The sequence below is a fragment of the Rhinopithecus roxellana genome, chromosome 7 (genome assembly GCF_007565055.1).
Source record: "Rhinopithecus roxellana isolate Shanxi Qingling chromosome 7, ASM756505v1, whole genome shotgun sequence".
Taxonomy (NCBI): domain Eukaryota; kingdom Metazoa; phylum Chordata; class Mammalia; order Primates; family Cercopithecidae; genus Rhinopithecus; species Rhinopithecus roxellana.
In genome coordinates, this window is record NC_044555.1 from 58600011 (window position 1) to 58627473 (window position 27463).

The following is a 27463-nucleotide window of genomic DNA, read 5'->3' on the forward strand; positions in this document are numbered from 1 at the left end:
GAACTGATTTTGTGAAGCAACGAGCAAGAGAATCAAAGTCAACTCCCAGGCAAAGTGATTCGAGGAAATACAGGGAGAGAGGGAAGGCGGCAGCGGGGGGAGAGGGGAACACAGAGGTGCAGAGAAGCCAGACTTCTTCAAGTACACCTTCTTTTCTAGACTTTAATTTGAAACTTTTAACTGTTTTATTACATAATTATAAAACAAAATTTAAGTGGCTGGGGTCGGTGGCTCACATCTGCAATCCCAGCACTTTGGGAAGCTGAGGTGGGCGGATGACTTGAGGTCAGCAGTATGAGACCAGCCTGGCCAACATGGTGAAACCCTGTCTCTACTGAAAATAAAAAAATTAGCTGGACGTGGTGGTAGGCACCTGTAGTCCCAGTTCCTCGGGAGCCTGAGGCAGGAGAATCGCTTGAACCCAGGAGGTGGAGGTTGCAGTGAGCTGACATCACGCCACTGCACTCCAGCCTGGGCGACAGAGTGAGAGTGTCTTGAAAAAATAAAATAAAAGAAAAGAAAATAAAATTTAAATTGAAAGACCAATCTCTGAAAATCAGCAACAAAAGAAATGAAGCTAAATGCATATCCACTGAGTGGCATATCACTTAGGGAACGACTGTTCTAAGGGACTTGAAACACACTGGTTTACTACATGACCTAGTGGCATATACCCTCAGGGGAAGAAGACCTGTGAAGATGTGAAAGTTTTGGTCACCAATAGGTGAAGACAGGGTAAGGTGTCCGAATGCCATCATTTCCCATCCGCACTGCAGTGGTTTAATTGGTCTGGGCGTTGAGTTTCACTAGCCGCCAACACCCCTGAAAAGAGACAATCTCCTTGCCAAGACACACCAACAAATCCAACCTGCCTCTGGTCAGACCCTCAGATCAACTACCAGTTTACAGAAAAATCATAATGAACGACGTCAGAGGAGCCTGTCAGGCTACCTCATGAACGACTTGCTTTCTTCCAGAAATAAATTGCAGGGAGATAGAGAGGGAACCTCTAGATTCAAAGATAGTCAAAGGCCTATCAATCAGTCTGAATGTGTGGACCTCATTTGAGCCCTGGTTCAAGCAAACTGAAAACACGTATGACATTTTTTGAACACTATTAGGTATTTGAAGCTATTCAGGAAATACTGTTACACTCGTCAGTGTGATGATGACTTGTGGTTATGTATTGAGAAGATCCCTTTTCTCCTAGAGGAACATAGTAAAGATTTACAGAGGGAAGGGTGTGAGGTCTTGGATTTGCTTCCAAGAATCAGGAAGAAAGGGTGGTGGAGGGGTTACAGATGAAATGAGATGAAACTGTGGAAGTTGAGTAATGGGTACCGGGGTTCATTACACTCTATTACACTCTTCCTTCTACTTTAGTAGATGCTTGAAGTTTTGTGGGAAAAAAAAAAAAAAAAAACCCACCCGGACATTTGAAAAGAGTGCATTGAAGCATCATGCATTGATGAAGTCTGGGGACATCTAGGAAGAGACTGTTGCATTGCCACCAAGGAAATTCTGGGCACAGTCACGTTGAGGTCAACTGCAAGATCCTCAGCCGATTTGGTCTGGGCACTCTGTCACTAATTGGCACTCGGTCCTGGCCACCCCACAGTGGGATATTTATTGGCAACCAAGGAGCTGGCGTGGTTTCTGGAAACCACAGCCCCATAGCCTGCATGATGTTCTTTTTTTTGAGACGGAGTCTCGCTCTGTCACCAGGTTGGAGTGCAGTGGCACGATCTTGGCTCACCACAACCTCCGCCTCCCGGGTTCAACGATTCTCCTGCCTCAGCCTCCCGAGTAGCTGAGACTACAGGTGTGTGCCATGAAGCCCAGCTAATTTTTGTAATTTTAGTAGAGACGGGGTTTCACTATGTTGGCCAGGATGGTCTCTATCTCTTGACCTCGTGAGCCGCCCGCCTGCGCCTCTCAAAGTGCTGGGATTACAGGCGTGAGCCACCGCGCCCTGCCTTCACGATGTTCTTGAAGGCACCAAAGGAATTTGGTTTAGAGGAGGAGCCAGGGGAGAGGGCCAGGAGTAGGGAGGTCACTGGCGTCCTCAGCTTCTTTGAGGGCCTGCGCGCAGCTTCTGGATTGGGCAACTGCCAATGGGAGAACTCGGGCTGCCCTGATGAGAGCTTTCAGCTTTCTATTGGGCCTGAGCCCTCTCTGCCAGGACTGCTCCAAACGGAAAGGTGGCCCTGGGTGCCAATCTAGCCTCTTCCCCCAGAGGTGTGCAGCCAGAAGCTGTGTGGCCCCATCATAGAGTTCAACAAAATGACTGCTACAATCTCTGCCGACCCTGAAGTTCTAGAAGTTTCTTGCCCTCTGCTGCTGTCTTCCCCACCCTCCCGCCTCCCTTGGTGTGTCAGTATGTTGCCTTCTTTTGGCTTCAAATGTAAAGACAGACCCGACTCTTCCCCAGGAAGCTGAGGGATTCCGTGGAATGAGAGGTTACTTGCTAGCAGTGAACACACTCATCTACGGGCCAGAAAGAAACAGCACATAAATTCTTCCCCAGCCATGGATTCTCAAAGAGGCTGGGAAGCCTGTGTGGCTTGCGAATGCATATTCGATATTATGGTGTCCTTCTAGATTCGGAGAGGACCCCTGGATTCATGTCGTCTGAAAAGCTATGGGAGAAAGCCTCTGCTGGTGGGGATGTGCAGAAGAGAGATTCCCTTGGGCGGGGCAGGTGGGTGGCCGGTGGCCCCCAGTGCAGCCACCCAGCCTCCACGGGCCTGCTGGCTCACCTCTGGTGGAGTTGCTGTTGGTGTAGGTGAAGATGCTGGACTGGGTGCTGTCCTCATAGCTGTCCTGCGGATGGCGGCCTGCGAGCCTTTGGAGGCTCCACTGCTGGGCCATGGCTATGGAAAGCCCTGTCCCCGACGGCAGCCAGCCCTGGCGCATCACCTGAGGGTCACGGCGCTTTATACTGGCCTGTGGGATCAGCCCGGGCCTCTTCACCTTAAAGCTCCCAAATCCTACACTACCTGATCTCTTAATTGGGCCTGGGACTTAGACCTCCTCCTCCCACCTCTTGCTCCCCTGCTCCTGAGGTGAGCCCCCGAGGATGGCTCAGAGGGATTTGCTGGGAACCTGTAATCCTAGCTACTGGGAGGCTGAGGCAGGAGAATCGATTGAACCGGGAAGGTGGAGGTTGCAGTGAGCCAAGATAGCGCCACTGCACTCCAGCCTGGGCGACAGGGCAAGACTCCATCTGAAAAAAAAAAAAAAGAAAAAAAAAAGTGGCTGGGCACAGTGGCACACACCTGTAATCCCAACACTTTGGGAGGCAGGCAAGGTGGGTGGATCACCTGAGGTCAGGAGTTTGCGACCAGCCTGACTAACATGGTGAAACCACATTTCTACTAAAGACAAAAAAATTAGCTGGGCATAGTGGCGCATACTTGTACTCTGAGCTACTTGGGAGGCTGAGACCGGAGAATCCCTTGTATCTGGGAGGTCGAGCTTGCGTTGAGCCAAGATCGAGCCATTGCACTGCAGCCTGGGCAACAAGAGCAAAACTCCGTCTCAAGAAAAAAATTTAACACGCCACCTAACTGCGATAAAAAAAAAAAAAAAAAACCCTAAACCTGTTTAGATTCCCGCTTGCAGAGTATGTGACATCGCCTTCTGCCACATTCTCACCAGCCCTAGACATTGTTAGGCTTTTTAATTTTTGGTGTTCTGGTGGATGAGAAAATAGTATTTAATTGTTGCTTTTCATTTACTATTCCCCGATCACCTTGCAATTACACGTTTTTTCATAGGTTTTACTGCCTTCGTTTTTCATCTTGTCTGAGATGTCCGTGGCCACCCTTTAATGTCTTTATATGGGGTTATTTGCTCTTAGTTTACTGGTTTGCAGTTCTTTATATATTGTGATGATTAGCCCTTTATCTATTAGATCTATTTCAAGCCTTGCTTTTCTTATTTCTTTGCTTTTATTTATTTATGATTTATTTATTTTTAACTTTTTGAGACGGAGTCTCGCTCTGTCGCCCAGGCTGGAGTGCAGTGGTGTGATCTCGGCTCACTGCAAGCTCCGCCTCCTGGGTTCATGCCATTCTCCTGCCTCAGCCTCCTGAGTAGCTGGGACTACAGGTGCCCGCCACCACGCCCAGTTAATTTTTTGTATTTTTTTAGTAGAGACGGGATTTCACCGTGTTAGCCAGGATGGTCTTGATCTCCTGACCTCGTGATCCGCCCCCGTCAGCCTCCCCAAGTTCTGGGATTATAGGCGTGAGCCACCGCGTCCAGCCTATTTATTTATTTTTTGAGATGGGGTCTCAGTCTGCCACCCCGGCTGGAGGGCAGTGGTGCGATCACGGTAGCCTCAACATCCCCAGGATCAAGTGACCCTGCCGTCTCAGCCTCCTGGGTAGCTGGGACTACAGGTGTGCACCACCACTCCAGGATAATTTTTGTGTTAATTATTTTTTAATAGAGACAGGTTTCGCCATGTTGCCCAGGCTGGTCTCGACCTCCTGGGCTCAAGAGATCCACCCACCTTGGCTTCCAAAGTGCTGGGATTATAGGCATGAGCCAGCACACCCAGCCCTTGTTTTGTTTTGTTTTGTTTCCCCTTTCTTTCATGTTGTTTTTATTTATTTATTTATTTTTTATTAATCAAGTCCCATTTTTTTCTCCCCTTGGTTATTTGGAGGTTATGTACATATGTAGCTTCTTTCTAGTGATTACTTTTTTTTTTTTGAGACAATCTCACTCTGTCAGCCAGGTTGGAGGGCAGTGGTACAATCTCGGCTCACTGCAACCCCCGTCTCCCGGGCTTAAGCAATTCTCCTGCCTCAGCCTTCCCAGTAGCTGGGATTACAGGTGTGTGCCACCAAGCCCAGCTAATTTTTATATTTTTAGTAGGGACAGTGTTTCACAATGTTGACCATACTGGTCTCAAATTCCTGACCTCAAGTGATCCATCTGCCTTGGCCGCCCAAAGTGCTGGGATTACAGGCATGAGCCACCACGCCCCGCTACCTTTTTTTTTTTTTGAGACAAGTTCTCACTCACTCTGTTGCCCAGGTTGAAGGGCAGTAACACAGTCACAGGTCACTCCAGCCTCTACTTGCTGGGCACAAGTGATCCTCCTGCCTCAGCATCCTGAGTAACTGGGACCACAGGTGCACACCACTGCCCTGGCAAGACTTGGTTTTTAAACAGTTAATGAATTCTTAGATTTGTCAATGGTGTACTGAACTCTTTCATGTCTAAACATGTCTTTAGTCTAACCCCACAGTTGACAGTTGGGGTGTAGAATTTTAGGCTGGGAAATCATTTTTCCCTCAGAATTTCAAAGGCAGCACTTCATTGTCTTTTTTTTTTTTTAAGATGGAGTCTTGCTCTGTCGCCCAGGCGAGAGTGCAGGGGCGTGATCTTGGCTCACTACAACCTCTGCCTCTTGGGTTCAAGTGATTCTCTTGCCTCAGTAGGTGGGATTACAGGCGCTCACCACCATGCCCGGCTAATTTTTGTATTTTTAGCAGAGACAGAGTTTCTTCATGTTGGTCAGGCTGGTCTCAACTCTTGACTTCAAGTGATCTGCCTGCCTGGGCTTCCCAGAGTGCTGGGATTACAGGCGTGAGACACCGTGCCCAGCCAGTACTTCATTGTCTTCTAGTTCCCCATGCTGTTGCTGAAGTCTGAAGCCATTCTGACTTCTGATTCTTTGAATGTGACCTATTTTTTTCTCTCTGGCAGTTATTCTCTCAGCGTATCGAAGGTATCAGTCAACTATCTTCTGGATTGCATTGATGCTATTGAGAAGGCAGCCTGCAGTCTAAAAGTCATGGTTTTAAAGGTAATCAGCTTTTTTCCTCTGGCTGCTTTTAACATCTTGTGTCGGCCGGGTGCAGTGGCTCATGCTTGTAATCCCAGCACTTTGGGAGGCCGAGGCGGGTGGATCATTTGAGGTCAGGAGTTCCAGACCAGCCTGGCCAACATGGTGAAACACTCTCTGTACTAAAAATACAAAAATTAGCTGGACATATTGGCGGGCGCCTGTAATCCCAGCTACTTGGGAGGCTGAGGCAGGAGAATCGCTTAAACCCGGGAGGCAGAGGTTGCAGTGAGCCGAGATCACACCACTGCACTCCGGCCTGGGCAACAAGAGCGAAACTCTGTTTCAAAAAAAAAAAAAAAAAAAAAAAAAAAAAAATCTTGTGCCTAGGTGTGGACCTATTTCTGTCTTCCCTGCTTAGGATTTATTGGGCTTCTTGAATTTGTGAATTTGTGTCTTTCTTCAGTTCTGGAAAGTTCTTAGGGAGTTATCTCTTAAAATATTGCTGCTGCGGCCGGTCATGGTGGCTCATGCCTGTAATCCCAGCACTTTGGGAGGCCGAAGTGGGTGGATCACCTGAGCTTGAGAGTTCGAGAACAGTCTTGCCAACATGGTGAAACCCCATCTCTACTAAAAATACAAACGAATTAGCTAGGCGTGGTGGCACGCACCTGTAGTTCCAGCTATTCGGGAGGCTGAGGCACGAGAATTGCTTGAACCCAGGCAGCAGAGGTTGGCAGTGAGCCGAGATCGTGCCATGGCACTCCAGCCTAGGCGACAGAGTGTGACTCCTTTTCAATAAAAAAAATTTTTAAAACTTATATATATATTGCTGCTGCTTTATTCTCTCTGTCTTCTCTCTCTGGTGTGACAATTGCATTTTTGTTAGACCTACTCACGCTATCTTCTATGTCTTCTATTTTTCAAGTTTTCTATTTCTTTGTGCCTCTGTGCTGCATTCTGCATACCCCTTCCTTCCTTCCTTCCTCCCTCCCTCCCTCCCTACCTCCCTCCCTCCCTCCCTCCCTCCCTCCCTTCCTTCCTTCCTTCCTTCCTTCCTTTCTGAGATGGAGTTTTGCTCTTGTTGCCCAGGTTGGAATGCACTGGTGCAATCTCAGCTCACTGCAACCTCTGCCTTCTGGGTTCAAGCGATTCTCCTGCCTCAGCCTCCAGAGTAGCTGGCATTACAGGCATGTGCCACCACACCTACCTAAGTTTGTATTTTTGGTAGAGATGGGGTTTCTCCATGTCGGTCAGGCTGGTCTTGAACTCCCGACCTCAGGTGATCCGCCTGCCTCGGCCTCCCAAAGTGCTGGAATTATAGGTGTGAGCCACCATGCCAGGCTTTTATTTTTTTCGAACGGATGGGGTTTCACCCTGTTGGCCAGACTGGTCTTGAACTCCTGACCTCAAGTGATCTGCCCGCCTCGGCCTCCCAAAGTGCTGGGATTACAGGCATGAGCCACCACACCTGGCCTATATTGAACATTTAAATAGTTTTAAAACTGTGAAATCTGGCATATGTATATAAAGGTGCAGAAAACAATGATGTATGTTTTAAGAAATAACGATAAGATGAACACACATTTAACCACTACTCAGGCCAGGCACCGCAGCCTCCACTGTCACCCCAATCATAATCACCTTCTCCCGCCCTAGTGGGAACCACCATCCTGGGGTTTCTGTTGCCAGCATCCATGCTGCCCTTTATGCTTTCCTGCCTGCGTAGTCATCCCTACACAATATTGTTTAGTTTTGCCTGCTCTTGGAATTTGTGTAAATGGAACCATTTGTAGTACGGATTTTCTGTTTGGTTTCTTTTGTTCAGCATTATGCTTGTGAAATGCATTCATGTTTTTCAAGGCTGTAGTTCATTCTCATTGCCGTACAGTAGTATATTGTTGCATATATTACAGTTTACTTACACTTTCTGGGCAGGTGGTTTGTTGCTAGTTGTTGGATATTGGGAACATCAGTGTACTTGTCTCCTGGGAATATTGCCTACGAATGCAGTTGCTGGATCATTTGGTATGCATGTCTTCAACTTTGTGATACTGTCAAGTGCTTTTCCAAGGTGGTGGTAGTACAAATTTGCTTCCCACCAGTAATGATTGAGAGTTCCTGTTGCTCTATATCCTTGCCAACACTCATCATTGTTAGTCTGTCTGAGTTTGACCAATCTACTGGGTGCATAGTGGTACCACTTTGCGTTTTAAAAACTGAGGTATAGGCCAGACGCGGTGGCTCACACCTGTAATCCCAGCACTTTGGGAGGCTGAGGCGGGAGGATCGCTTGAGGTCAGGAGTTGGAAACTAGCCTGGTCAACATGGTGAAACCCTGTCTCTACTAATAATACAAAAGTTAGCTGGGTGTGGTGGTGCACACCTGTAATCCCAGCTACTCGGGAGGCTGAGGCATGAGAATTGCTTAAACCTGGGAGGTGAAGGTTGTAGTGAGCTGAGATTGCACCACTGCACTCCAGCCTGGGTGACAGAGTGAGACTGCATCTCAAAAAAGAAAAAAAAAAAAAAAAAAAACAGTAGAAACAGAACAGAGGCTGCACCTGAGCTGCCCCCCACCTTCGTCTCCTAGCTCCTTGCTCTCCAGTCTGCCCTGGTGGGCTGGGTTCCAGCTATGCTTCTCTTGCCATCTTTGTTTTAGAGGTAAGAAAACTGAGCCTCAGAGCAGTTTATTAACTTGCTCAAGGTCTCAGAGTGGTAGAGCCAGGATTTGAACTGGGTTCTTTGTCAAAGGCAACGTTAACCCCCTCACCATGTGAGAGACTCATTCTTTTGTGTTGCAATAAAATTTTCTACCCTAGACTGTCAGCCGTATGAGATCAAGGAATGTATCTGGCTTCTGTACCACATGGTAGGCACTCAAAATATGTGTTGAATGAGTGATTGGATGAATGAATGAACCTGTTAGGAGGCAAATCTCTCTGCCTAACCCTTCCCGTCTCCCTGGGAGTAGCAATACAGCAAGCTGTAAGGGTTAACGGGAATAAGTTTATTCCATAGTTTACAAGAACAGCTCTTTATAAGTGAGACCCACAATTGGTAATTTTTGGAAGAGAAAATAGGAGTGCAGTACAAAAACAGGCAGATGTAGAAGGGAATCTGGCCACCTGTCGGTCGTAGTGAGGCACACATGTAGAGCAAGGAGTCAGACGCTGAAAAGGAGGGGAGAGGAGCCCTGAAGATGAGCATCACCTCCCCAGTCTGCGTCGGGCCCATCTTGAACGCACAAATCTTTTTTTTTTTTTGAGAGGGAGTCTCGCTCTGTCGCCCAGGCTGGAGTGCAGTGGCCGGATCTCCGCTCACTGCAAGCTCCGCCTCCCGGGTTCCCGCCATTCTCCTGCCTCAGCCTCCCGAGTAACTGGGACTACAGGCGCCCGCCACCTCGCCCGGCTAGCTTTTTGTATTTTTTAGTAGAGACGGGGTTTCACCGTGTTAGCCAGGATGGTCTCGATCTCCTGACCTCGTGATCCGCCCGTCTCGGCCTCCCAAAGTGCTGGAATTACAGGCTTGAGCCACCGCGCCCGGCCGAACGCACAAATCTTGCGCGTGTAAGTATCCATGCGTATGTGGAAGTATTTTATGGAGTCATAACGTGTCCAATTCTCTCACACTTTGCGGCTCACAGAGCACCGTATTGTGATTTCTTGTTTCCCAATGTAGGCGGAACACACCAGGAGCCCCAGCGCAACCCTCCCCTCCAATGTGCCTTCGTGCCGGTCCCTGCCATCCAGCGAAGACGGCCCCAGTGGCCCTTCCAGCCTCTCAGATGGGGGCCTAGCCCACAACTTACAGGAGAGTGTCAGGCACCGCATCCTCTACCTCTCGGAGCAGCTGAGAGTGGAGAAGGCCAGTCGGGATGGCAACACCGTGAGCTACCTCAAGCTGGTGTCCAAAGCAGACCGGCACCAGGTGCCGCACATCCGGCAGGCCTTTAAGAAGGCGAACCAGCGCGCCTCTGCCACCATCGCCCAGATCGACCACAGGCTCCGCCAGTGTCACCAGCAGCTCCATGAGCTGGAGGAAGGCTGCAGGCCCAAGGGCTTACTGCTGATGGCAGAAAGCGACCCAGCCAACTGCGAGCCACCCAGCGAAAAGGCCTTGCTTTCAGAGCCCCCCATGCCGAGTGGGGAAGACAGGCCCGTCAACCTGCCCGATGTCAGCACACCCTTCACCGAGGAGAGTCGCTTCCAGAGCTCACAGCAGGGGACGCGCTTAGAGACAGAGGATGTGGCCCGGCAACAAAACCTGATATTGCCGAAGGTAAAGGAAGAGCTGGAAGAAGCCAAGAGCTTCCACATCAGCCTCCAGGCGTCCTATCACAGCCTAAAAGAGAGGTCTCTGACTGACCTGCAGCTGTTGCTGGAGTCCCTTCGGGAGGAGAAGTGTAGGTGAGGCCTTGGCTTTGGGGACTGGAAGCAGAGGAGGAACCGCTCCCGGGAGCCACCTCTGGGAGGGTGAAGGGGAGCCAGGACATGAGCCTGGAGAGCCAGGGTGAGGGGCCAGCTGGAAGAGCAGGTCCATGCTTCTCTTAGCGACCGGGCCCTGCCGTGGGGCGACCAGCCCTCTCCCTGCAGTCCCACACCTCCCTTGACCCTTGCTGACGAAAATGCTCCATCTCGGCAGCCCCTGCCAGGTGGTTGCAGCGGCACAGCGGCTGGCCTTGACTCTGTGGTGGCAGGAGACAACATGGGGGTGGCAAGGGTCCGGTAGACACCTGGCACTAGTTAGGGAGGTGGCGTCCTCTGGTCCCAGTCTGCCGGGAAGGTGGGAAGTCAGGACCAGAGTCGCCTCGCCAGCTCTGGTCTCTTCACCCGTGCTCCTAGCTGAGCTGGGCACAGGTCGGGTCTCAGATACTTATTTCAAAAATGACTGCCTTCTGGTGAGTGCTTTCTCTGTGCCATGCAGTAGCTCGATTTTCTTTTTCTTTTTCTTTTTTTTTGACACCGAGTCTTGCTCTGTCGCCAGGCTGGAATGCAGTGGCACCATCTCGGCTCACTGCAACCTCCACCTCCCAGGTTCAAGCGATTCTCCTGCCTCAGCCTCCCGAGTAGCTGGGACTATAGGCTAGTACCAGCACACCCGGCTATTTGTTGTATTTTTAGTACAGGCGGGGTTTCACCATGTTGACCAGGACGGTCTCAATCTCTTGGCCTCGTGATCCGCCTCCCTCGGCCTCCCAAAGTGCTGGGATTACAGGCGTGAGCCACCGCACCCTGCCCTAGCTCGATTTTCTTTCCCTCTAAGATAAGGCTAGGGCCTACCAATTGGGAAAAAAAAAAAAAGGCAAACTCAGTCTCTCAATGGATTCTCTCCATTCCGACTGGGACCGTTCTCTGGGTTTCCATGGGCCCTCAGGGGGTGCCACATTTTGTCCCCCTCGCTGCAGTCTGTGGCTAATTAACGCCAGTCCCTCCAGAGTCCTGGCTAGGGAGGCAGTGACTCCCTTAGGTGAGCCCAGATTCTCAGCATTTGCATGGAAAGAAGAACTCCGCAGTCCTTTTAGTGCCTGATGCAGGGGAAGAGGCGCGTGGGAATCATCCTCTTTAGTTTCCCCAGGGAAATTTTGCCGGTGTTTACATGGCCTAAGAATCTGTTAAAGGACAATCAAAGAATATTACAGGGCAACCACTATCAATGAGATGACTAGTCAGAGTCACAGGTGTCTCTTGGAGGTTATTTTCATAGGACATGGCAACCAAATCTAAAATCTTGGGAGCATTAAAGACCCTTTTGTCAAAATCACACTTACCCAGTCAGCTTTCTATTAAGCAACAACAGAGTTTGGTGGCAGTTACAAACTTCCCCGTATGTTTCCAAACCGTGTGGGTCAATGAGAATGCTGTGCTCGGGTAAACTCTTAACCCCTCTCAAATCCGAGTCTTTCACCCCCTCTTGATACAGGGGTGACTACCGGGGAGCAGGGCAATACCTCTCTCTCCCCCTCTCAGACTTTTGCTGCAAATTCCAGAAGCCTGCACTTCTGACCCAGTACCCCCGATTGGACTGTGACATGGGATTTCTGGTTGTTTGCTGCAGCAGCGAGCCTATCCTTACTAATGTTCATCATGAGCAGAAAAGCAGGTCTGCAGGGCCCAAATTTACTGGGAGGAGAAAGGGCTGACAATGATTTTTCACTGTTGTCACGGGCTCGTAACTGAGCTGGGGCACCAGGTTAAGCAGCATTGTTCTTTGGCCCTCAGACGCCTACTTCATGGTTGGGGAAGCAGAGTCTCACAGAGGCACAAGCAGCCTATGTGGATGGTAAGAGCGGACCTGAGAGCGTCGCACCACACCCTGGCTGTGTGGCTAAGTTAGATGCAGGGGACACAGGAATTCATGGCATTATAAAAACATATACTTCCGTAAAATCTTCCTCAAGATTTTACTTTTACATGAGCTGGACGCAGAAGTGTTTCAACCAGCCAGGCCCCCTGTGACTATTGCGTCCCCTCTGGTGCATCACAAACTGAGAATCCACACTGCAAGTCCTGTGCTGTTTATCACAGTTAAATCCGTTTGCTTTCAAGAGGGCTGTAGCGGTTTTTACCATTGTGGTTTCTTTTTAATTTGGTCTTGGCATGTCTCTACTGAGAGTGGCCATAGCCGAGATACCCAGTCTCTAGGAGATCCCTGACCCGTGGGATCGTTAGGTTCGGATGTGTGTGTCAGGGGAGCCACAATGAGGAGGCAGATGAAAATGCATGAAACAGCGACATGGGCTGGGCGCGGGGGCTCACGCCTGTAATCCTAGCACTTTGGGAGGTTGAGGTGGGCAGATTGCTTGAGCTCAGGAGTTTGAGACCAGCCTGGGCAACATAGCGAGACGTTGTATCCACAAAAAATTCAAAGAAATTAGCTGGGCGTGATGGCGCGTGCCTGTAGTCACAGCTACTCAGGAGGCTGAGCGGGAGCGGGGATCCCTTGAGCCTGGGAGGTTGAGGCTGCAGTGAGTCATGATTGCACCACTGCACTCCATCCTGGGTGACAGAGCGAGACCCTGTGTCAAAAAACAAACAAACAAACAAAATGGAAAAAAGAAATGTATGACTCAGATCGCAGAGACGTTAGGTGTGCTGATGGGAGGCAGAGGGGAAGTCTGGATGCAGCAGGGAGCTGATTGAGCTCATCAGTTGTGCAAGAGCGAAGCCCAGAACGAAGGGCGGGGAAACTTCCGGGGCTGTGCCCGTATTAAGGTCGCAGGGTGTGAAGGGATCCCACAGGCTTTCCTGCGGGGGTTGCGGTTGGCTGGTTTAAAGAAAACATGCGCAAAGGAGGAAACTGATTTACATGACTCTGGTGTTGAGCATTAGGTTTTATCGTGGTCAGCAGCCATGGAATGTGTTGGGTTTTGGGTCAGTGAGGTGAGGACCACGTGGGCTATATCGCAAACAATCACATGGTAGGGAGGGATGGGTGTTATCTGGGGCAAAGGTGACAGGGTACAACTGCTAAAGTTGGATGCTGAGGCAGCAACTGTATTAAACACATTTATGACAAACACTTTAAAAAATTGGTGTAGAATTCACACAATTTCACATAATGTGAAATTAACCATATGGAAGCATGTAATTCCGTGCATTAAGTACATCTGCAGTGTGGGCCAACCGTCACATCTGTACAGTTGTCTACCATTTTCATCACCCCAGAAGGAGACCTCCAGACTCACTGTGCAGTCACTCCTAGCCTCGGCTCCAGGCGTTCCCTAATCTGCTTTCTGTCTCCGTGGGTTTGCCTCTTCTGGACTTTTCATATAAAGGGGACCACGCAATATGTGGGCTTTTGTGTCTAGCTTCTTCCACTGTTTTCAAGGTTCATTCATGTTGTAGCATGTATCAGTACTTCATTCTCTTGATGGCTGACTTATATTCCAGTCCATGGGTAGACCACATTTTGTTTATCTGTCCGTCGGTGGATGGAAGTTTGAGTTGTTTCTACCGTTTGGCTATTGTGAGAAGCCCTGCCCTGAACACTCACATACATGCCACTTATTTGAACACCAGTTTTCAATTCTTTGGGGTCTATAATCAGGAGTAGAATTGCTGGACCCTGTGGTGACTCCAGGTGTAACGTTTAGAGGAGTCTTCCCACAGCAGCCGCGCCGCTCCACCTTCCCACCAGCAATGCTGAAGGCTTCCAGTTGCCTCACCTCCTTGCCAACATTTGTCGTTATCCTTTTTTTTTTTTCCCCAACAGATGTCACTGTGAAGTGGTATCTCATTATGAGGGCTGGCTTTCTTTTTTATTTTTCCTGAGTCTTTGGATAGGCAAAAGTTCGTTTTCTTCCTTTCTTCCTTTCTTTCTCTTTCTCTCTCCCTTTCTTTCTTTCTTTCTTTCTTTCTTTCTTTCTTTCTTTCTTTCTTTCTTTCTTTCTTTCTTTCTTTCTTTCTTTCTCTTTCTTTCTTTTTCTTTTCCACTCTTTCTTTCTCTCTTATTCTCTTTCTTTCGTTCATTTTTTTTTCAGGGTCTCTGTTGCCCAGGCTGGAGCGCAGTGACACAATCATAGTTCACTGCAGCCTTGAACTCCTGGGCTCAAACGATCTTCCTGCCTCATTCTCCCGAGTAACTGGGAGTACAAAGCATGTGCCACCATGCCTGGCTAACTTTTAAAAAATTATTTGTAGAGATGGGATCTTGCTATGTTGCCCAGGCTGGTCTTGAACACCTGGCCATGGCCTCCCCAAGTGCTGGGGTTACAGATGTGAGCCACTGTGCCTGGCCAGTTCTTACTTTTTAATGCATTTTTAAAATTGATTGTGGTAAAAAAAAAAAAAGAGGGCAACACAATATATTCTTTTTGATTCTGCAACGTGCAGGGTCTCTATCACAGCAACAATTAGATTCAGGAGGCTTGGGGCTGGGCTAGTGGCCCTGGGGTCTCCTCCTTCATGAGGTCTGGGTCTGTGGGTCCTTGCAGAGGACATTCCTGGGCCCGGGAAGGACTGTGACTGCTTCTGCTGGAGTTGCTTGAGGCCCCTGGTATCTCTCCCCTCTGTGTGCTGAGGAGAAGCACGGGCATCGCGAACTTGATGATTCTGGATGGAAGGGTCTTTGCCAAGCTTCTCTTTCTTTCTTATGGAAATAGGGGGAGCTTCAGATCTCCAAGAAGACGCACAATGAGTGGCCTGTCTCCTTAGCACAAGCCAGTCTCCTGGGGGACCAGAAGGCCCCGGTTCCTCAGCGTCTCTGTGGGTCAGGAGGAAAGAAGGCTTGAGAAACTCAGAAAATGTTCATTGGTAGAAGAGATGGCACCCAAGGAAGGCATGTGGAGCCTTCAAGTGAAAGTCTCGACTGGCCAGGTCTCATCTGGGCACCTTGCATGGAGAGTTGCAGGAGACCCCCTCTAGCCTCCTAATGAGCCAGGGGACTCTGGGAGGGTCTGGGAGTCCTTCTCCCTCTCTTGCAGGATGCGCAGCTGACTTCTGCTTGATGGTGAAAGGCAGTCAGGTTTCAGGCTTGGCCCCGTAGAGAGGGCATGGACAAGTCCTGGAGTTGGGGGTGTGGTGCCAGCAAAACCATCTTTACTCTCTGGGGTCCATAGCCAGTCCCAGCCTGCCCAGCCCCACCCTCCTCCTTCACCTTTGTAGCCCTAGTGGTCAATGCCTGGGGTAGATGGGTTGCTGGGACATCTTTGTTCTTTGTTGGATGAGTAAAATGGTCCCAGGAGAAAACCCGACGGTGAGGAGGACACTGCTTCTTTTTTTTTCTTTTTTATGAGATGGAGTCTCACTCTGTCCCCCAGGCTGGAGTGCAGTGGCACGATCTCGGCTCACTGCAATCTCTGCCTCCCTGGTTCAAGCGATTTTCCTGCCTCAGCCTCCCGAGTAGCTGGGATTACAGGCGCCCCCCAGCATGCCTGGCTACTTTTTTGTATTTTTTAGTAGAGATGGGATTTCCCCATGTTGACCAGGCTGGTATCGAACTCGTGACCTCAAGTGATCCACTCGCCTCGGCCTCCCAAAGTGCTGGGGTTAGAGGCGTGAGCCACCACACCTGGCTGGAGGACACTGCTTCTTGCCCCATTTCTAGTTCCCTAGACCTGCCTTGGCATCACTTCATTGAAGGCTCCTCTTGGTGACAAGGAACTGGCTTATTTGGAAACAGGGTCGTTGCGGATGTGATGAGTTAGATTTGGATGAGGTCATTCTGCAGAAGGGCGGGCCCTAATGCAATGTGACCTGTGTCCTGAAAGAAAAGGGAGACGGAGACACGGACACACCCAGAGGGAGAATGCCACGTGGAGACAGAGGCCGAGGCTGACCTGCCATGGCAGAAGCCAAGGAAGCCCGCAGATGGGCAGCAGAGCAGAAGCTGGGACAGAGGCCCCGAGTGGAGGCGCCTTCTCAGTCCTCAGCAGGAGCCCAATTCCGCCTGCGCCTTCCTCTCGGACTGCTGGACCCCCAGCCAGGAGAGAGGCCGCCTCTGCTGGGAAAGCCACTCAAAGTTTGTAACGCTTTGTGATGGCAGCCACAGGAAACTCCCACACTCAGCTTGTCCTTTAGGCTCTGCTCTGATGTCCTCTCCTCAAAGGGACTTCCCAGGCTACCACGTTCAAATGGCCTCTTCTTTTATTCTTTTGGAGGTGGGGTTTTTTGAAGTAAAGTTTTTTTTTTTTTTTTTTTTTTTGACGGAGTTTTGCTCTTGTTGCCTAGACTGGAGTGCAATGGCGCGATCTTGGCTCACTGCAACCTCTGCCTCCTGAGTTCAAGCGATTCTCCTGCGTCAGCCTCCCGAGTAGCTGGGATTATAGGCATGCACCACCACGCCTGGCTAATTTTGTATTTTTAGTAGAGATGGGGTTTCCCCATGTTGGTCACGCTGGTCTCGATCTCCCGACCTCAGGTGATCCACCCGCCTCAACCTCCCAAAGTACTGGGATGACAGGCGTGAACCACCGCGCCTGGCCTTTTTGAGGTGAATTTTATACAGTGAAATTGCATTTAAGTTTAGGCATACAGTTTAACGAGTTTTGACAAAGGTTTGCACCTGGGCAACTAAAATCCCAATAAAGAGCTTTGCCACCACCCCAGACAGTACCCTCAACGCCCTCTTCCAGTGAACACCCGTCTCCCATAATCGGCCACTGTTCTGGTTTCTGTCACTCTAGCTTGGTCTCCTCTTGAACCTCATGTAAGTGGAATCGCACGGCACGCAGTGCTTTGCGTCTGGCTGCTTTCGCTCCGTGGCATTGTTTTGAGATCCACCCAAGCTGTGTGAGTAGCTCATGGCTTCGTATTGCTTGGCAGCATTCCATTGCATGGAGACACCGCAGGTTGCTTATGCCCTGGTCCGCTGCCAGTTGGGCGAGTGAATAAAGCTGCTATGAACGTTCTCGCACAAGTCTTTCCGTGAACATATGCTTTCATATATGGAATTGCTCGATGACAGGGAAGTGTTATGTGTCTTAGTCCCACTTTCTGGTGCTGTAACAGAGTACCACAGGCTGGGTAGTTTATAAAGAAAGGAAGTTCAATGTCAAGGCGCTGGCAGCTGGTGAGGACCTTTGTACTGCATCATCCTATGGCAGAAGGCAGAAGGGCAAGAGGGCGTGAGAAAGCGAGCGGGGGCCAAACTTTCACGATAACAATATTAATATCAATCCCCTCTTACCAGTCCCACCCCTTAACACCATCACATGGCCATTAAATTTCAGCATGAGTTTTGGGGGGAACATGCACACCATAGCAGTATGCTTAACTTTTTAAGAAAGAGGAAGGCCGGGCGCGGTGGCTCACGCTTGTAATCCCAGCACTTTGGGAGGCCGAGGTGGGTGGATAACCTGAGGTCGGGAGTTGGAGACCAGCCTGACCAACATGGAGAAACCCCGTCTCTACTAAAAATACAAAATTAGCCGGGTGTGGTGGCACATGCCTGTAATCCCAGCTACTCGGGAGGCTGACGCAGGAGAATCGCTTGAACTCAGGAGGCGGAGGTTGCAGTGAGCCGAGCCGAGATCGTGCCATTGCGCTCCAGCCTGGGCAACGAGTGAAACTCCATCTCAAAAAAACAAAAACAAAACAAAAACAACCAGAGGAACAGTTTTCCGACATGGTTATACCATCTTACAGTCCCGCTAGGAGTGTGTAAGAGTTCCAGTTGCCAACGTTTGGCAAGATCAGTCTTTTAAATTTCAGCCTCTTAAGTTCAGCCACACCTTGGTGAAATTAGACTCCAAAATTTCATCACCCTAGCCCATGTTCTCTCAACCTTGGCACTGTTGACATTTTGGACCAAATGATTCTCTGTTCTGCGGGGCTGTCCGGTATATTCTAGGATGATGAGCAGCATCCCTGGTCTCCAATTACTTGATGCCAGTGGTGCGGTGAATTAATTTCCTGATGGTGCCGTGACAAATTGCCCCCAACTTCATGGCTTAAAATAATAGAAAGTTATTCTCTCACTGTCTTGGAGGCTAGAAGGCTGAAATCAGTTTCACTGGGCTGAAATCAGGCGAGGACACACTCTCATTGGAGGCTCTAGGGAACAAACTGATCTTTGCCTCTTCCAGTTTCTGGTGGCTGCCAAATTCCTTAATTTTGTGGTCACATCATTCCAGTCCTGAAGGCCAGCATCTTCAAACCTGTGTTCTGTCTTCACATGACATTCTCCTCTGTGCCTGTCTAATGTCCTTTTGCCTCTCTCTCATACATGTGATTGCATTTAGGGCCCACCAGGATAATCTGGGATAATCTTTGCATCTCAATACCCTTAAACTCACCACTTCTGGAAAGTCCCCTTTTTTGGTCATAGAAGGTAACATTCACAGTTTCCAAGGATTATGACGTAGATATCTTTTGCAGGGGGGCCTTTTTTTTTTCTTTTTTAGACAGAGTCTCGCTCTGTCACCCAGGCTGGAGTGCAGTGGCACGATCTTGGCTCACTGCAATCTCCACCTCCTGGGTTCAGGCAATTCTCCTGCCTCAGCTTCCCAAGTAGCTGGGACTACAAGCACGTGCCACCACACCCAACTAATATTTTATATTTTTAATAGAGACGGGATTTCACCATGTTGCCCAGGCTGGTCTTGAACTCCTGAGCTCAGGCAGTCTGCCCACCTCAGCCTCACAAAGTGCTGGAGTTACAGATGTGAGCCACCGTGCCCAGCCCAGGGGGGCAATTTTAGCCTACCATGCCCCACCTATTTGTAACAACCAGAAATGTCTCTCCAGAGATTGCCAAATGTCCCTTGGAGCGGAGGGGAGCAAATTGCCCCTGGTTGAGAACCACTATCCTAGCCCATGAAACTAGTGGGTGTGACCCTGTCTCTGATGATTAATAGTGCTGAACCCCTTTTCATGTGCTTATCAGCCAGCAAGTCTTTGGCTTGTTTTCAACTTGGATTGTTTTTCATTGTTGAGTTGTCAGAGCTCTTTATATACTCTGGACCAACCTTTGTCACTCCCCTACTTTTTCCTTTCTCGCACCACTCACCGCCCAAACTGCTCTCCCTTGTGTAGGTATTCATTTGTGTTGTATCGTTCTCGTCAAAATATCAGCACATTCAGGTTGGCCAGTGTGTCCCAGTGACTGCCCAAAGACATGTTGACACATGATGGCTGTTCTGTGAGTACCTGTTTCATGGATCAATCTGGGTGCTTCTTTTCCTCCCTTCCTGAAGGGACCCAGCTCGCCCTCTGGGCTGCTTTCCTCCTCCACGTATGCCAGAACTCTATCTGCTGTGTCTTGGGAACATCAGGGCAGGGTCAGGAGGGCTGATTCTGGATTTAGGCCTGACCCAGCCTCCTCTCTGCCAGGTATTTCCTGAATTACCTGGGACGAGGTGCTTCAAGTTTGCAATCCTCAGTTTCCATATCTGTAACATGGAGGTAATAATGATGCCACTATTGTTGGAACTGTTGTGAGTATTAATTAATACTTGTGTGTAAGCCCCAAGTAGATGCTGATGGAACTGAATTTACAATTCCTTTCTGCTTCCTATCTGCAAACTAAGTCCTTGATAGATTGTAAAGAAAAATTGGGCCAGATGTAGTGGCTTGTGACTGCAATCCCAGTGCTTTGGGAGGTCGAGGCAGGAGGATTGCTTGAACCCAGGAGTTTGAGACCAGCTTGGGTAACAAAGTGAGACCATATCTCTGCAAAAAAATTTAAAAGTATTAACCGGACTTGGTGGCACATGCCTGTAGTCCCTGCTACTTGGGAGGCTGAGACAGGAGGTTCGCTTGAGCCTGAGAGTTTTATGTTGCAGTGAGGTATGATTGTGCCACAGTACTCCAGCCTGGGTGATAGAGGACAGAGTGAGACCTTGTCTCAATTAAAAAAAAAAAAAGGAAAGAAGGAAAGAAAAAAGTTGTTAATGGCTTTTTCTTTTTTCTTTTCTTTTTTTTTTTTTTGAGATGGTGTCTTACTCTGTTGACCAGGCTGGAGGGAGTGCAGTGACTCAATCTCAGCTCACTGCAACCTCTGCGTCCCGGATTCAAGTGATTCTCCTGTCTCAGCCTCTTGAGTAGCTGAGATTACAGCATGCACCACCATGCCCAGCTAATTTTTGTGTTTTTTAGTAGAGACAGGGTTTCATCATGTTGGCCAGGCTGGTCTCCAACTCCTAATCTCAAATGATCCACCCGCCTTGGCCTCCCAAAGTGCTGTGATTACAGGCGTGAGCCACCACTCCCCGGCCAATGACTCTTGATAAATTCATCAAAGGAGCACCCTAGGTTGATGAGCTCGGGGATTTGGCCAAGATCTCGACCTGACCCTGCCTTCCTCTTCTTTCCCTGAGTCAATGCCTCCTGGGCTTGTCATTCCTGCTGCCCTCTCCTCTCCACAGCATTACAATGCCCCACTACCCCTTACTCTGGTTGTCTGTCATTTTCTAGCAGCTTCTCTAGGACCGCCTCCACACATCTGATGGTCTTGTCCATCTCTCATTCATAAGTTGCTGGTAGAGGTTCAGAGATAAGAAGCTGCTCAAGTCAGAAAGCAGATTGGTGGTTGCCAGGGACTGGGGTGATGGGAATGGGGAGTGACTGCTAAATGGTATTTTTTTGAGGGGGTGATGAAAATGTCTTGGAACTTTTTTTTTTTTTTTTTTTTTTTTTTCTGAGACGGAGTCTTGCTCTGTTGCCAGGCTGCAGTGCAGTGGCGTGATCTCGGCTCACTGCAACCTCTGCCTCCCAGGTTCAAGCGATTCTCCTGCCTCAGCCTCCCGTGTAGCTGGGACTACAGGCGTGCACCACCATGCCCAGCTAATTTTTGTATTTTCAGTAGAGACGGGGTTTCACCATGTTGGCCAGGATGGTCTTGATCTCTTGACCTCATGATCCGCCCGCCTCGGCCTCTCAAAGTGCTGGGATCACAGGCGTGACTGCAGCCGGCCAATGTCTTGGAACTATTAATAGCCATGGTGGTTGCACAACACCACATGTGCTAAATGCCACTGAATTGTTCACCTTAAAATCATTCATTTTATGTTACATGAAATTTGCCTCAATAAAAATTGAATAAAAAGAAGCTGCTCAGGTGCCGAGCAGGCAAAAGTTTCACTCTCGCTTTGTATTTCTGGCTGTATCCACAAATGGGCAGTCGTGACATTTTCTTATAGCCTCCTGCCATATTGAAAATGCCCTGAAGTGAATATGCCAGGTCTCCATGCTTTTTTTTCCCTTCTGGACACCAGGTCCTTGCGGGCATCCAGACCCTAGCTCCTCTGTCCCAAGAATGTTCTGGTATGTTTTGCTTTCAGACAAGGCTTGGAGATAACAGGCTATGGTTACTAGAGCCTTCACTGTTGCTCTGTGACCTCTCAGCCCCAGGGATCCAGTCTCGGGCTGACTTTCCTCAAGGTATCTGCTTAGGCCTTTGTTGCAGGCTCAGGTCGTGTTAACTTGAAGGCACAAGAACTTCCATTTTTCCCCCGACTTCTCCTCCACGTCAGAGCATCCTGCATCTTTGGATCTCTGAGGAGGTCTGACCTAAGGTCTGAGCTGCTCTCTGAACTGGTTCCTCTCATCCCTATTGTGTTGAAGCAAAGCACAGACATTACATCAGTTCATCTGTAAATATTTCAGTGTGAACCTGAAATACGGATCATTTTGTTAATGTAGCCTAAATACCATACCAAAGATGTTTTAAAACAAGTCCACAATGTTAAATATGGAGTCACTGTCACCTGATTGCCTCACACATGCCATCATTCCTTTTTATTTCTGAAGGAATTTTTTTTTTTTTTTTTTTTTTGGTGAGACGTAGTCTCACCCTGTCGCCCAGATTGGAGTGCAATGGTGAGATCTTGGCTCACTGCAACTTCTGCCTCCCGGGTTCAAGCGATTCCCCTGCCTCAGCCTCCCGAGTAGCTGGGATTACAGGCATGTGCCACCACGCCCAGCTAATTTTTGTATTTTTAGTAGAGACGGGGTTTCACCATATTGGCCAGGTCTTGAACTCCTGACCTCGTGATCTGCCCGCCTCGGCCTCCCAAAGTGCTGGGATTCCAGGCGTGGGCCACCGCGCCCGGCCCTGAAGGGTATTTTTTGCCGGACATAGAATTCTAAGTTGGCACTTAATTTTTGGAAATAATAAGCATTTTGAACAAATCATTGCCTTCTGACTTCCATGGTTTCTGTTGAAAAGGCAGCTGCCAGTCTTCTTGTTGCTCCTCGGATCACAGTTTTGTTTTCCTCAGGCTCCTTTTAAGATCTTTTCTGTTTCATTGTTGTTTAGTGGTTTAGCTACGATGATGTTTGGTGTGATTTTCTTTCTCGTGTTTTGTGCCGCTGACTCTCCCCTTGGTGTGATTTTCTGTGCATTCATCCTGCTTAGGGTTCGCATTGCTACTTGGGTTCATGGCTTGATGTCTTTTGTCAATTTTGGAAATTTTCAGCCATTGTATCTTCAAATGTTGATTCTGCCCTAGTCTCTCATTTCTCCCCTTCTGAGGCCCCAGTTACATGTATGTTCGACCTTTCCACTGTATCCCTACATCCCCTGGGTTCCTGTGTGAGCCGTCCTGGTGATTTTCCGTCCACTTTGGCTTCTGTTTTGTTGGCTCTTCCCGCAGCTCCCTAGGGCCCCTTGCTTTGGCACATTTGCTCAGAGCGAGCTCATCCATCCTGGCCACATGCGTCGATTGCCCCCGGGCTATTGACCCCTCCTCCAGCTGTTTCTCCATCTCAGACTTTTCCTCCAAGTTGCGGGCCATGATTAGGTTGTAGCTCAATTTGCCAAAAGCAAATTCTCAGAAATGATCAAGAATATACTCTTTCTGGCTGGGCCCAATGGCTCACGCCTGTAATCCCAGCACTTTGGGAGGCCGAGGCAGGCGGGTCACCAGAGGTCAGGAGTTGGAGACCAGCCTGGCCAACATGGTGAAACCCTGTCTCTATTAAAAATACAAAATTTAGCCAGGCGTGGTGGCGCATGCCTGTAGTCCCAGCTACTCAGGAGGCCGAGGCAGGAAAATCACTTGAACCTGGGAGGCAGAGGTTGCAGTAAGCCAAGATTGTGCCACTGCACTCCAGCCAGGGCAAACAGAAGGAGATCCGTCTGAAAACATAAAAATAAAAATACACTATTTTGAAAAAAAATAAAGTTTACAACACTTTTTGTTGGAGAGGGTGGTCTTAACACCTTTGGTCTGTCTTGAGGGTGTCTGGGTTGACTGGTCATCGTTTTGTCTTCATAAGAGCATTCTCCAGAGTTGTCCATTTGCCTCTGTGACTGTAGGAGTTGGAGAGAGAGGGGTCCTTGACCAAGGAAGAGAAGGGAGTGTGGCTGCCAGAGGGCCAGGAGATGGGGGCCAGGGAGAAGGGGAGACTGAGAGAATATCCTTATGAAAATATTGTTTATTAACATCTGAATAGGCTATTCAGGAATGCATTCAAAAATATCTTCATGTGTCTTTATCTACACATTGATGAAGATTGACTTCATATTCCTGAGGACACTTAAAATCTTGAATGTTCTCGCAGCTAGATGATTCAGGTAAATGGAAAGACAGTAATGAGGAATCTATTTTCGGGGTGACCATCCTGCCGACCCCCTCCCCCTCTCTGTGAGCAGTAGCCTAGTCCATGTTGTCCACCGACTCTCTTCTTAACAGGGACCTGGGGCAGAGGCAAATGGAACATTCCTTGAAATGCTGCGAGGAGCCAGCTTTTGACAAATTGGCTTTCAACAAATGAGCTGCCAGCTTATTCAGTGCCCAGGGGATTTCCCCGTGTGGGTGTTGGTCAAGTCCTTGGAGCGGGACCAAATAGAAGTCGTCACCGTTTTCCCCGTCACTGTCAGCACCACCGTTTAGACCTCCTGCACCTGAGGCCTGCCGCCACCCTCCTGGGCCTCCTGGGGCGGCAGCCCTGCCAGTCTATGGGTTCCATCGCTCTCCGGTGCCTTCTCTCTTCTACGTGAGCGGTGGTGCCAGAGCCCCCTCACTGGCCCCCTGGCCTCTGTCCTTCTGGCCTGTTCTTTGTGGTGCCAAAAGAGGAACTTTGAAGGAGTTTTTAAATTATGAAGTATTTCAAGCACAGGGAAAATGTACAGGATAACATAATTAACAGCCCCAGCTTTCTGAAATCTTAACATTTGCCATATTCTCTTCAAATCTTACTTTATTTTAGGAAATAAAACTTGAAAATATTCAGTTGAAGTCCTCATTACCCCTTTCCAGCACCATCTTCCTTCCTTGCTATTCTGGCCTTGCTATACCGGCCTTGCCATTCTCATTTGGGTGCTTATCTTTTCCATGCATGGTTTTATACTTTTACTACTTATATAATTATATACACAACAGGTAGTGATTGTTTTCTTTTAGAGATGGGGTCTCACTCTGCTGCCCAAGCTGGAGTGCAGTGGCGTGATGGCAGCTCACTGCAGCCTCGAACTCCTGGGCTCAAGAGATCCTCCTGCCTCAGCCTCCAGAGTAGCTGGGACTACAGGCACGTGCCACCACACCCAGATAATTTAAAAAATTTTTTTGTAGGGACAGGGTCTCACTGTGTTGCCCAGGCTGGTCTTGAATTCCTCCTGGCCTCAAACAATCCTCTTGCCTTGGCCTCCCAAAGTGCTGGGATTGCAACTGTGAACCACTGTACCTGGCCTGCTTGTGTTTTTTAACAGCTCTATTGAGATATAATTTACATATTATAAAATGCACCATTATAACTACATTTCAATGGTTTTTTTTTTTTTTTTTTTTTTTTTTTTGAGACGGAGTCTCGCTCTGTTGCCCGGGCTGGAGTGCAGTGGCGCGATCTCAGCTCACTGCAAGCTCCGCCTCCCAGGTTCCCGCCATTCTCCTGCCTCAGCCTCCCGAGTAGCTGGGACTACAGGCGCCCGCCACCTCGCCCGGCTAGTTTTTTGTATTTTTTAGTAGAGACGGGGTTTCACCGTGTTAGGCAGGATGGTCTCGATCTCCTGACCTCGTGATCCACCCGTCTCGGCCTCCCAAAGTGCTGGGATTACAGGCTTGAGCCACCGCGCCCGGCCATTTCAATGGTTTTTAGTAAATTTACTGAGTTGTGCAACTATTGCCATGATTCACTTTTTTCTTTTTGTTTAAATAACAGCTCTATTTGAGCTATAATTCACATCCCATAAAATTCACCAATTTAAAGTGTACAATTCACTGGTTTTTAGTATATTCACAGAGTTGTTCAACCATCACCACTATCTAATTCCACAGTATTTTTATCAGCCCCAAAGCATCCCTGTACTCATTAGCAGCCACTGCCTATCCCCCACCCCCAGCCCCTGGCACCCACTAATCTGCTTTCTGTCTCTATGGATTTGCCTATTCTGGACATTTCGTAATTAGTGGAATCGTACTGGAATCTGTGGTCTTTTGTGACTTTTCAATCCTTATAGTCACCATGTTTCTATAGAGTAACTGCAGGCTAAACTTCGTACTCCACACTGGTCCTGGGGATTTGCGGAATTGACAAGCACCCACGGATAGTTCACACTGTCATTTCTACAACTTCTAGTCTATGGCTATTCTTGTAAAGCTGTTACAAAAGAGTAACTACATACAAAACATATATGAATATTGGTGTGCGTGTGGCTGGTGTGTGTTTGGGGTGTTCCCAGGCAGACGTGGAGCGGGAGGCAGTCTTTCCCTAGAGCCTGGGGCGGGGGAGGAGGAAGGCAGAAGCTGAACCCGAATCTAGTCTAGGTCAGGGCCGCTCGCTGTTGGCATGAACTCTGGGTGAGGTACTGAAGGAATCTTACTTTCTCTTTTGCTCCCAAGACAAGCGTTGATGGAAGAACGGGCGAATGATCGCCTGCAGGGACACCTGAATGAGATTTACAACCTCAAACACAATCTGGCCTGCAGCGAAGAGAGAATGGCCTATCTATCCTATGAGAGAGCCAAGGAAATATGGGTACGAACCTCCTGGGGGAGCCTTGTGAGAAGACTGGAGGGATGAGCGAATCCATTCTGATACCCCCAAACCAAAGCAAGACACTCGAGCTGCCCCCTCCTGAGTGTTCAATGGCCACATACACATTTGTTTCAGAGCTAGCAGCATCTGACCTTTACACGCACGCTCCGCTTCCCACCATCTGGCTTAGCTGCTTTTGCCACTCTGGTGCTGCAGTGCTCACCTGTGAGCCTCTGACTCGGGAGATCTGGGGTGGAGCTGCTTCTGCTGCGGCTGCGGGTGTAGGGAGCACCCTCTCAGAACCCCTCCTTAGACCTGGCTTCCCTCTCCTCACTGTTCCATTTCCATAGCGCCCACCCCCATCCCTGGGTAGTTGTGTCTTGACCAGGTCCTCAGCTTCGGGAGACAGTGGATGGGGGAGTACGGCTGGGTCAGATGAAGCTTTCCCAGTCGCTGGAGAGCCTGCGCCCTCCCCTCTGCCCTGGATGTGCTCTAGGCTCTCTGCTTGCCTCCTCGAATACCCACCCCACGGTGCTTGCTGCTCACCCCTAGGAACTCAGTAAACGACCACAGTTCCGTGCTGACTTCTGGTGCGTGCATTTTCGTCTCCTGCAGGAGATCATGGAGGCCTTCAAGAGCCGGATATCCAAGCTGGAGATGCTACAGCAAGTCACCCAACTGGAGGCAGCAGAGCACCTCCAAAGCCGTCCCCCGAAGATGTTGTTCAAGTTCGTGAGTCTGCTCCTCTCACTGGCAACCGTCCTCTTGGTCCTTGTCTCCACCTTGTGTGCCTGCCCCTCATCACTGATCACCCCACGCCTGTGCGCTTGCACCACCCTGATGCTGACTGGGCTTGGGGTACTGGCCTGGCAGAGGCGGCACGCCATCCCTGCCACAGACTGGCCGGAATGGGTCTCCTCCAGGTGTAGACTGTACTCCAAGAACTCTGGGCCTCCAGCACATGGACCTTAAGGGGCCAGGAGGGCCACCTGCCTTAGCTTGCTAGCTCCCTCCCTCCTCCTGGGTGTCGAGGGCATCCAGCAAGCCCTCCCCAGACAGCCCCTCCACAGCTCTTGCTTGCCGATTATGTAACCACCAGCCTGGCGAAATGGATATAGACGCCCACCTGCCTCACACTTCCGTTTTGTCAGGGTCCTTTCACGCCATCGATAGACATGAGGCTCGGGAAAGATTAAAGTCTATGAAGCACTCTCTCCTCTTTATCCCCCTCGCACCGTCTCGAGACCCAGTGCCTGCACATGCAGAGGCTCAGGTGGTCCCAAACTGCAGTGAAAGCCTCTGT

At 49.4% G+C, this 27463-nt stretch overlaps 1 protein-coding gene across 1 annotated transcript; it reads left to right on the forward strand.

The window, feature by feature from the left end:
• The first annotated feature begins 5730 nt into the window (after window positions 1–5730).
• On the forward strand, window positions 5731–27296 carry LOC115898573 (testis-specific protein TEX28). The gene is made up of 4 exons (XM_030933452.1): window positions 5731–5824; window positions 9485–10212; window positions 26025–26160; window positions 26776–27296. The coding sequence occupies exons 1-4, from the start codon at window positions 5813–5815 to the stop codon at window positions 27130–27132; spliced, it is 1233 nt and encodes a 410-aa protein (XP_030789312.1). The 5' UTR covers window positions 5731–5812; the 3' UTR covers window positions 27133–27296.
• Window positions 27297–27463: the final 167 nt, after the last annotated feature.

Excerpts from the sequence above, each read along its gene's own strand:
- LOC115898573 (XM_030933452.1), top strand. Across the intron at positions 10,213-26,024 it reads CTTCGGGAGGAGAAGTGTAG|ACAAGCGTTGATGGAAGAAC; the intron begins GTGAGGCCTTGG and ends TTTGCTCCCAAG. Across the intron at positions 26,161-26,775 it reads AGAGAGCCAAGGAAATATGG|GAGATCATGGAGGCCTTCAA; the intron begins GTACGAACCTCC and ends CGTCTCCTGCAG.